The 11,903-nt window shown below is 27.1% G+C and overlaps 1 protein-coding gene across 1 annotated transcript; it reads left to right on the top strand.

Annotated features, from left to right (window-relative positions):
* The first annotated feature begins 9,675 nt into the window (after positions 1-9,675).
* Positions 9,676-11,536, top strand: LOC136074050 (uncharacterized). Its single transcript, XM_065786349.1, has 5 exons — positions 9,676-9,933; positions 10,043-10,233; positions 10,506-10,573; positions 10,725-11,082; positions 11,251-11,536. Exons 1-5 carry the CDS (start codon positions 9,676-9,678, stop codon positions 11,534-11,536), a joined length of 1,161 nt encoding a protein of 386 aa, XP_065642421.1.
* Positions 11,537-11,903: the final 367 nt, after the last annotated feature.

Raw genomic sequence — 11,903 nt, 5'->3', positions numbered from 1 at the left:
TGCCTTCTACTAAATAGTCAGTTGATTTTTCTAAAAGTTTTTGATATTCATTGCTATTCTTTTCAATCCAAGTAATTGATATTTTTGTGTCATTATATGTAATGGTTGGTAGAATTTGTGAAGTATTGAAACGCCATCACATAACTTTTTTCCTTCCTTTAAATATTTTTTTGCTTGGTTGCGGATTATTGCATTAAAAATAACATTATCTGAATGATGATTAGAAGATGTTTTTGTAGACAGTTTCAAATTTTGAAACATTGCTTCTTCTTTTTCCACATTAGACGTACGACCTGCAAACAATCTATACTGTAGTGGAGCATGGGATGTGATTGAGTGATAGTATGCACCAAAGAATTTTCGCTTGCTATTTTTTAGATTTGCTTCTAAATGTTCTTTTATAATTATCGCATGCACAAATGTGGTATTTATTAAACGAAGAATACTGTGTGTTGATCTAGATTCTTCTGGCATATAAAGGATGTTTTGTATTTCAAGTTAGTAAAAATTTAAAAACAAAGTGACCAACCTTGTAATGTTCTAGGAACAGTTAGTAACTATTAATCAACTTTTTTAATAGTTGGCAGCATTTTTTGATTCAATGCCATTGAAAGAGCTTTCAATTATATTTTCTACAATTTTTTTTATCTTTTTTTTCTACTAAATATGGCAATTTATCAAATATATTTTTAATATGGTTTGAAATATCATGCATTGGTTCATTATTTAAAATTTTATAGTGTAAAAGATTTAGTTGTGTTAAAGAAAAACCTGGTTTTTTAAAAAGAAGGGCAGGCAATCCTTGCACTCCATGCATTTCATTTGCCAATAGCTCCTTTAATTTTTTGACAGACGTATTTAATGGAAATTGAATATTTCTTTCATAAAGCTCTCGTTCAATCTGATTTTTTTTTAGACATGAATTCCTTGGTTTAGTGCCAGCTGTGAGGTGTTACTTGCATTTATATGGTCTATACGATTTTTTAAGGAAGTGTATGGGAAGCTTAGTGATATAGATATATTATTAGAAAGATCTGCATGCATGTTGCATGCCCAACAAAAATAATTACCACCCTTCTGATGACCAGCTTCCAGTTGTGCTGCTGGATTGTCACCTTTGAATATTCGTGCAACATCTAAAATAGGTGTTCCCTTGAATTCTAAGGGATCGCTCAATTGCAAAATGTCATTAATCCTGTCATCGCTATACAAAAGTTGCTGGTCATTGGAAGGACATCTACCAAGTATGTATAAATAAGGCTTTTCGACCTCTGATTGAACATTTATATTCTCTCCATACTTTTGTTTATATTCAAAGCTACTTAAAAATATGGCTGTATCATACATTACGCTAACAGTAACAAGAAAGTGAGTGTGATTAGATATACTGGAGCAATCATACCAAAACATTAAATTCCTTGTTCTTTCATAAGTTTTAAGTATATTTATCAGCTCTTTTTTAGTTAGGGTGTCATATTCATCTTTATATTCCTGAATTCAAGAGCATCAACAATTTGCCTTTGAGAAAGTGCTTCTAGTTCATTATCGTTTTGAACTTTCATAAAAATCTCATGGTCTTTGAACATATTTAGTCTTATATCTTTCAAGGAAATTTTTCTGCCTTCAATATGAACCTCTTTTTTTGTAATTGTTTGATTTTCAGATGATATAAATACTTTTTCATATCTTTGGGGTACAATCTTTTCCCCTGAATTATATGTTCCATCGTCTATTTTTTTTTGAGTTGCTGCTTTATTTTTTTATTAGTTGGTTCGCATGGCAAAGATATATCTCTGATGTATGGCATGTTTAACCTATAAATGAGTTTAAACATGAATGATTAATAAAATTTGAAAAGTTTAACTTATTAATGATAAGTGAAGGTAAGGTAATAAATATCTCCGTTTTTTTCTTCTATACTGTATATTATTAATATTAGTGCCATCAGGGTATGTTTTGTCTGACATTTTTCTTTTTAGATTTAGTCTTTTTAGATCACAGTTCATAGATTCTAAAAGTCTTTTCAGTACTTGGCCTCTGTTTGCGGGTGTAATACCTAAAAATTATTTTGTTTAAAATTCTTGTTTTTTATTGGTACTTATTACTGTTAAAATGGTAAAACTAGTTTATTAGTATAATACTTTTATTATTGGTTTATTATTTTTGTAAATATACTATATCGCAGACATTTAAAACCATTACCTTTTTTGTTTGTCACAGAAAATTTACGTGCTAGTTCAGAAAAGTTTATTTTAAAACCATTAGGGTAGGATGAAATTACATCCAAACACTCAACTTGTTTCCAGGAATATTTCTCAACAGAACCGACAGGGTTTTTTGCTTTTTTCTCTCCCTAAATTAGTGGTAGAAAAAAAAAAACTTTGTATAAGCCTCACAATATGCACCTTTCAATCCTTAATCCTTCTCTGTAGTATGCTAGAAGGTATATAACATAACTACATAAGGAATGGCTAGTACTTCTCTGTACTTAGAACACATTTGTCATATGGATTGTTAAACGAGCTCTGTGAGTGTTTCCACATCTCGTAGGTTCCTTCTAGATGTGAATAGAGTTTTAAAGTATGTGTGTATGAATATATGTATATATATATATATATATATATATATATATATATATATATATATATATATATATATATATATATATATATATTGAAATATACAACTTGAAATTATAATACCAAGGCCATCTGTTGCATTTAATTAATACACATTAATTAAATGTCCAAATTATAAAAAATTCATACATCATTTATAATTAATGATCATTTGAGCTGGTAAGAACTATAATGGTGTAAGTTAAATTTTCCTCTATTTGATATTTATTAGGTTTTATTAGATTCTTTATTTGGTTTATGTAGAAAAATCCCTACATACTACTTCACCCAGGGATCACTGGATGAACTAATGACTTATGCCAGTCCTAAATTTAACATAATGACGCATTGTAATTATAAATATTGACTTAATTCAAATCTGTTTTGATGTTATACTATTCTTTTTTTAACCAACTCATTTGCTTGTACTTGACTTACATTTTTTATAGCTGATAGTTTTAATATTCTTCTTTTTTTCGCATTTTTTTGTGTTTCAAAACTATGGGTTAGGCGGAGCTTATCTCTATTGCTTAATGATACCGGAACACCAAATGCCGTAAAAAAGTTAATTTTTTATTATACTTTGTGTTATATACATATATTATACATGTAAAACAAAGTGAGAGAGTACACTCTCTCTCTCTCTCTCTCTCTCTCTCTCTCTCTCTCTCTCTCTCTCTCTCTCTCTCTCTCTCTCTCTCTCTCTCTGGTGCAGCAAGCACATACACACTTGTGTAGTATATACAGTATGTACAAACAATATTTATTATGTATAGATCTAAATACTCAGGTGTTTATGAATACTTATCTGCTGAGCTTTCGTATATAAATACCTATCTGTTGAGGTTTCTTTTCATTGATTTTCAATACCATTTTTTATTTTATTTGCATCATATCTGTGTTTTTTATTTTGTGGATTAGGTATATTGATTTTCATAGCCTTTGTGAATGTGGTGGAAAATGTTTTATTAAAATCCTGCTCTAGTTTGTTCAGTGCTTTATGAGTTGCGATTGAAAGTTTTTTCTGCCTATACATTGCTCTTTTTTCTTCTTTATATTTGAACCTTTTACATTTGGCAGGAAATATTTCTAACACTAATTTTAATCTTTTGTTAGCTATTCATCCTTGACAGTTAAAAAGGCTATGAAGCATTTTTGAGCTTCCTAAATTATTAAATCTTTTTTTGGAAAAGGTAAGCAAAATATTTTTCAAAGACAATTTTGACCTGGTCTTCCCTAAGTTTTTTAAATGTTTAACAATAACCCGGCCTTTTTTTTTTTATTTGTTCATAGCTAAAGTGAAATGTAGGATTTTTTTCAATATAAATTTTGTATTGATGATTTAGCACTCTTGATCTAAAAACTTTATAATTTTCATTTACTCAATGTTTGATTCTATGTTTTTCAGTTAAAGCTATATATACTGCAACTTTAGAGAAACCGCAAGTTAAAAGATCAGCAATTGACAGCTCTGACATAACAAAAAATTGAGTTAATTTTATTATAAATCTGTTGCTTACTTGTATTCTAAATTTGGTTAAGTAAATTTATATTCTGCCCGCTATTTTACATGTTTACATTAATCTATGGTAATTTAAAGACCGGAATTTTAGTAAAATAGTTTTATGGCATTATAAAATAGGGGTGGCTCATATCACAGTAATGTTTAAATTTTGAGCTTAGACTTTTAAATAAACATTAAGAGGTTTAACTTTAAAAGTCTAACTGGTCGTATGTCAATTTGTGTGTTCTTCACACTCAAATTAATAAAAACTTTCATATAAAATGGAAAAAACAGATTTTAAACTTGAAATAACTAATTTTTTTCGACCTTTAATATGTTTGCAGACATATGACTGGTTAGAAATTAAACATATAACTTAAAACTTGTTTGAAAAAGTTGTTTTCTAAATTTAATGTTTTATCTTCATTGAGCGCAGCACCATTTTATACCAAAATATGGTTCATCAACCATAAAGAAAAATTTTATATCTAAACTTTAATATTTAAAAAAAAAGTTAACTTTGTTTGATTTTAGACAAATTAAAGCGCTCGGGGAAAAAAAAATAATTAAAAAAAATAGATTATTTGGGCTAAAAAAATGCAATCAAACATAACCTTTTTATAAAAACGCAAAATTCGTGTATTTTCCAGAACATGCATTAACGGCGTTGAGTGTGTGTAAATACGATATGGTTCCCACATGTAACCCATGCGGGATTACCCACATGGGTTTAAGGTGACAAATTTCCATACGGATGCCACATGGGAAAATCCGTCCCACGTAAATCCCATCAATTCCATACGGAACCCACGCGGAACCCATGTGGGACGCGGTTTTTTTTTTCACTGGGTAAAACCAGCATGAAACATTATGTCAGGGGTAACTCCCTAAAGTACGTACGTCAAAAATTTTGAAATTTGACCTTCTCCTATTGCTGTTGCCATCTCTTAAAAAAGATGCACATTTTTTAAATACACCTCTAATTTTTTTTTCCCGATAAAAAAAATTTATTAATGAAAAAAGGTGGAGAAGGTACATTAGATACTTTTGACGACCCCAAAGCCCTTTGTTTGCGCAATTTAAAATAGTCTTCAAGTAAATATACAAATAATAATTTTAATAATGTTTAATTACTTTATATAAATGTGTGTGCATGGCCTAGAGAATAATGTGTAGGACATTGACGGCGAAGTCCCGAGTTTAATTTCTGGATATTCCGGGTTGTACTTTTTTTTTTTTTAAAAACGAATAAAATAAAGGTAGACTATATTTAAGGCGGACGTTTTAATCAAGCCCCCTTCTTTAGTAAGTCCGTTGAAAAACGAGTCTTACGTGAGATCAGTGATATCGAAAACAAGGACAAAAACTCGGTGCCGAGGAAGACTACTCATACCCCTTAAATGGAGGAGGAGGGGTGGGGGACAGCAAATTTTGTGATTTTTTGGTAATTTAAGGAGCTTTTAAATTTAGCAAAACCTAGCGGTAAATTTGGAAAATTTTGAGACCTTAATGACACGTTTTTTAGAGGGGAACTCTGACCCATTAACCACAGTGCTGCTAAACCTGTCTTTTGTCGACTAAATAAATAGGTTGCTTGAAATACGCTTTACTCAGGGCCATTATATAAAGTGTGGCATGTGCCTCCTGCGTATACGTGAAGGCAATATGTAGTAAACTTTTCAACTTTACTATCTAAAACTAAATTTAAATTTATCGACAGATTTTACATCTTATATTGTAAATTTTGTAATTTACAAAAGTTGTGGCCCTGCCAAATTTACACTCCCCTCATTTTTGAGGATCGGGAAATTTGCATGGTTATAACTTTTGTAATTTATAATATTTTTCTACAAATATTAAAATCTGTCAATAAATTTAAATAGTCAAGTTGAAAATATTACTACATTAGTGCCCTCACGTATGGACAGGGGGTGGGGGCAAGCATTTTAAAGCTCTTTGTTTATTTGGCATGGATAAAAACATACTTAAGTTTGAAGTTTGCACGAAGTGTGAAAGTGTTCTATGTAGAACATCAAAAAAATAAAATTTTAACTAAAGTTCCTAGTTTGCCAAAATAAAAAGATGTATGGTATAGAGAGATCAACTCCCTATATCATACATCTTTTTATTTTGGCAAACTAGGACTTTAGTTAGAATTTTAAATTTTATTGATTAGCTGGTTAATATATTAGAAAATCGAAGTACTTTTTAACTTGAACCCATCCCCCCTCCCTCCCTATACGCTTTTCGAAGACCCCCCTCCCCCTATGAGCGTAAGTTCTTTATGAACTCTATTTTTTTGTGAAAAGTTTTCTTTAAAAATTAATGAAACCTTTTTTTTTACGACTAAAAAGTCGTCAAAAAAAAAAGATTAAAACAATTTTTACACAAAAAAATTTTTTTTTTAAAATATTTAATTTTAAAATACTTGTTTTAATATTTATTAACATTTTATATTTTATAACATTTCGATCGATTAAATAAAATTTAAAACCTGCTTAAAATAAAGTAAAAACGTGAGTTGAAACATGAATTTTCGAACGAAAAAGTTTCGAAGAAATATTCTACTAAACCATCGATTTTTTTTATTTTCTTGACGACGCATATCTCTTAAATAAACAATGGCGAAAACCTTGAAAAATTATTTTTATCAACATTAATTCGTGTGAAAAGTATATAAAAAGTGCAAATCTAATGTAAAAATAATTTCTATATTTATTGTAAAATTAAATTTTTTCAAAATTCAACCAAATCAAAAACTTATGACGTTATCTTAAATATAGTACGATACTATTTGAAAAGAAATTACTAACAAAACTAAAAAAAATTATTTAATTTGCATATTTAGTAAAAATTCTTAAACATAATAAAAAATAAAAGTATACATAAAATATTTAACAAATATTTACAAACAATATTTCTTTAAAATTTATTATTTATAAACAATATTATTTAAAAAGTTATACATTAATAACATAATAATTAAAAACTTAAAATATAAAAATATACAAAAAAAAACAATAATAAATAATGTACCGTAATTTAAAAAGTATAATATTATTAGAGTTGCAACTCAAAAAAAACAGGCCTGTCCTAAAAACATGTTATTAATGGTTTTTTTTTTTTTTTTTAGGTGTCCATTAAATTTTATATATCAATTATCCTTTAAAAAGTTACAGTGTCAGTAAATCTTCAAAATATACATGTTTTTTATTAAATGTAATGTATTTTACCCTATATAATAATTCTTACAAATTTATAGAGTTGCAACCAAAAAAAAACGGTTTTTTTCTTCTTAAAAACTGTTTTTTATAGTTTTTTTTATTTTTTATTTTTTTAGTATTTATTAAATTTAAGATATTAATAATACTTGAAACAGTTTCAGAGTCATTAAACCTTCAAAATATGAATGTTTTCTATTAGATAAAATGCATATTTAAAAAAAAAACAGTATTAAAATATTAAAAAAAAAACTAAGTAACTTTTTTAATATATCTCAAAAAAAACTATACTAGTAGCTACTAGTTAATTGTAAGTATAACACTACTAAATGAATGAAATAAAAATGTTATTTCAGCAGTGTTATTTCATTCATAAAAATGAATGAAATATCACTGCATTGCAAAATACAAAAATGAACCAAAGTTATCTTTAAATATTGCTAAAACAAAATACACTATATTCCATCGCCTACATAAAAAATCAGATATTCCCTTAGAACTTCCGAACCTTTTTATTGACAATCAATTTATAAAGAGAGAGCAATCAATAAAGTTTTTAGGCGTGTTTCTAGACGAAAATGTAACCTGAAGGGAACATATAGGTGTAGTTGAAGATAAAATATCAAAAAATTTAGGTATAATGTACAAAGCAAAGCAGTTATTACATCGATCTTGTTTAAAAAACATTTACTTTTCTTTTATTCATTGCTACTTAAGTTATGCGAACATTGCTTGGTGTAGCACTAACGTGACGAAAATAAAAAAATTGCTTAGCAAACAAAAACAGGCTATAAGGATAATTTCAAACGTAGCTCGCTTCTCTCACACACAAACACTATTTAATGAACTCAATATCCTAAATGTATATAAACTAAACCTCTACCAAGTTCTTATTTTCATGTTCAAACTTGATAAAAATATATTACCAATCTTATTTTATTCAATTTTTGAAAAAATAAATCACATATACCCTACTAGATTTTCAAAATACAACTACATTCAATCCAAAACTTATTATTCCGCTACTAAATTCTCTATTGTAAACCGAGGACCAAAGTTGTGGAACATAATATTAAATAATGAAATGAAAACTAATTATTCTCTAAACCAATTCAAAACAAAACTTAAGCAATTACTTTTGTTAACTGAAAATGAATAAAATTTTTTCTAATAAAACTTCTTTATATTAGAAATCAATAATTAATAGTTAATTAATTAATTACTTTAGATTATTAATACATAACTAATCAATAATTGTACATATATTTTTATCATTTTAAATGTTAACCTTCTTTTTGAGAAATTTATTTTTTATTTTTGCGTTATATATTAATCTTTTACTTTTTTTTTTTTTTTATACTGTTTATTTGTTTTTACTTAATTGGCAATGAAAAGTATTATAAATATAATTAAATAAGTTAAACTATAAAATGCTCTACCAATAAAATGTTTTCATATAAAATCATATCTTCTTATTTTTCAAACCAATTCTTAAATGTTATTTTTGTCATTTAATATTTTAATAAATTTTGTTTCTTTTATTTTACAAAGCAATTGTTATATCTTATTTTTTAAAAAACTATAAATTTTTAACGATATGCGATATATTTAAATTTTCTTTTATAATATATATCAGAGATATATACATTGAAACTATATTTTATTGTCAAACTATATTTTGTCTAGTAATGACGCATTTTTTGGGGCTTAATGATAAGACTAAATTTGTCTTCTTCTAGCCCCGGTCATGTAATTATTTTTTTATTAGTTACGACTGTAAATTTTTTTTTATCGGAAAGTGTAAATAAAAAAAAATAAAATAAACCAACAGTTATATAAAATTTACTTTAATGTTTTATTTACTTTTGTTTATTACTTTTGTAAAATTTTAATAGTTTATTTCTTTATTTTATATATTTCAATTTTAAACAGAGTTTAAAATTGAAATTTTAACTAGTTTTAATCATCGGAACTTAAAATTGAAATAGTATGGTTATTTTGAAGATTTAATTTTGTTTTTTATAAGTTTTTTTATCTTGGATTCATTTGAGTTTAGAAAATTTAAATCATTTTTTTCAAATGTTTATTCAAATTGCAATTAGATAGCTAAAATTTTATTTATTCAAAAAGTATTCAAGTAAATAAAAATAACACAATAACTAAGTTTGTATAACTAATGAAAAAAACTTAATATTAAAAAATTTTAAAAATACTGTTTATATAACTCGAATGACTGAGCAAATATTTGAACGATATGCCTTTTAAACAAAAGAAAGTTCAAACTGAACTAATGATGGAAGAAGATATTTCTGAAAACTTACCTATTTAATGTATGAAAAAAAAGGAAAAAATATGTTTATCATCTGCTATATTGCAAATTCCAATTGAGTCCTTCTTTCGAACCCCAAGCTGTTGTGGAAACCAAAGTAGGTCTACAACCCCTAAGTTTGGAGACTGTAAGCCAAATAAAACCAATTCAGATAAGCCTCCCTTTAAACAATTGCATTCTTCAACAAGAGTTCCATTCACACCTCAGAAAAATAAAATTGCATCCTACATTTTCTCGGACAAAAAGACTAATGAACAAATAGTAAGAATTATATTTAGAATATTTAATTCTTTCAAATATTTAGCAAACTTTATTAAGTACATAAGTAGTTTTTGTAATAACAATTTTTGTAAATTTCATGTTTTTACAGGATGAATCGCAAATGGATTTAGCACGCGCTGTCTATGGTACTGGGTGCTCATTAAGAGTTTTTGAAAATAAACTATGGATAGACAGCTTTGTAAAATTGAGACCTGCATTTAAATTACCTAACCGTGATTTGTTGTCTAATTCCCTACTTGAAAGGGTTTATAATGAAACCTCAATAACCTTAAAGAACTTGTGGGAACTGCTTTAAGTGTAGCAATTTTGTTTGATAGATGGAGCAATATCAGGCAAGGAAAATATGATTTAAAATAATAGGACTATTTATCTACGTTCTGATTTGTGCACTAGTATAGGAGTATCCAATACCTAAATACTTTTAAACGTTATATAACAAAATTATGTAACAATGTAAGCTACACATATATAAATTAGGTGCATTCTAACTTCATGTGTATAATTCATAAATAATATAAATCAGTAATAAAGATAGATTTAACTATTTACAGGAATGAAGGAATCATTAATTTTGTTGTAACGGTACCTCAACCTATATTTTGGACCAGCATAGAAACAGGTAGTCTTTTTAGATTAATTTTAGTTATCATTTCTTCAGAATTGTCATATAGCAAGTTTTATTTTATATTCTCCAAAGTTGTAAAGTTTTTCAAAAATATTTAAATTTTTATAGTTTATTATATTTATTAAACGTATAACTCTTTATTTAGGCGCAGAAAGTCATACTGGTGAATATATGGCAAATATAGTTAAAAAAATAATATGCGATGTTGGACCTATGAAAGTTCTTGGTGTTTGTACTGATAATGCAGCCAATATGAAAAAAGCATGGCAACTAATAGTTACTGAATTTCCGCACATATATCTTTATGGATGCCTGGCACATACCTTAAATTTAATTTTTACTGATGCGAGTAACTTGAAATCAATAGCAGATTCCCAAAGAAATTGCACAATGGTGGTAAAAGGGATAAAGAACTCTCAAATTTTATCAGCTTTGTTAAAACAACATCAGCAGAAATCAGGACAAATCATTCAACAATCACTAAAGCTTCCAGTAACAACTAGGTTTATTAAAAATTAATTTTATAATAAAATTAAACATAAAAACATAAAACATAAAAAGTATTATTATAAATTTTTAAAAAATTTATATTACATTTTAAATCATAATACTTAGTATGGAAATAACATTAGGCAAATAAATATTTAATTATAAATAAATATATTCTTCAGATGGGCTTCAATTATACATTGTATAAAAAGTCTTCATAACATCAGATTAGCACTACGGGGATTAGCTATTGACGATGAAGCAAAATCTCTTGCTAAGCCTATTCAAAACCTATTGTTGTCAGAAGTGTTCTGGGATAAAGTGGATAGGTTTATCAAGTTATTAAAACCAATAGCCATAGCCATTGCAGCAGTTGAAGGAGATAAATTAAGTCTCTCCATTGTTGCACAAACATTTTCAGATTTAAAAAGTCTTTTCCGGACAATATCCTTTGCAGTCCAATTCTAAAAAGCGAGTAAAATGCTATGATGGAAATAATTTCCAAAAGAAGGAAATTTCACATTCGAAACATTCATCTTGCTGCAAATTTAGTGGATCCACGTTATAAAGGATGTCATATCTCTGGAGATGAAATGGTGAGTATTTTCAGAATTAAATCCTCATTTAAATTAATTGAAAAAAAAAGGAAATTATATTTAAAATGAATTAAGATGCCTTATTTAGAACATCTTCTTTAGATTGATGCCATTGAAACGCTACATAAATTAGGAAAAATGGATTCTTCTATTAAAGAATGTGATGACAAAATTTTGGGTGAGATAGCTGATTATAGATCAAACGAAGGACTTTTTGCAAAACCTTTTATATGGGCTTC

This window comes from Hydra vulgaris, chromosome 01 (genome assembly GCF_038396675.1).
Source record: "Hydra vulgaris chromosome 01, alternate assembly HydraT2T_AEP".
NCBI lineage: Eukaryota > Metazoa > Cnidaria > Hydrozoa > Anthoathecata > Hydridae > Hydra > Hydra vulgaris.
The sequence above is the reverse complement of the archived record's forward strand: the minus strand, read 5'-3'. Positions and strand labels throughout refer to the sequence as shown.

What these genes read in the sequence shown, in the direction of transcription:
- LOC136074050 (XM_065786349.1), top strand. Translation starts at nt 9,676, where the DNA reads ATGAAAAAAAAGGAAAAAATATGTTTATCATCTGCTATATTGCAAATT. An exon ending in AAAAGACTAATGAACAAATA is followed by an intron (nt 9,934 to 10,042) that starts GTAAGAATTATA and finishes ATGTTTTTACAG; the next exon opens with GATGAATCGCAAATGGATTT. An exon ending in AAGCTTCCAGTAACAACTAG is followed by an intron (nt 11,083 to 11,250) that starts GTTTATTAAAAA and finishes TATATTCTTCAG; the next exon opens with ATGGGCTTCAATTATACATT.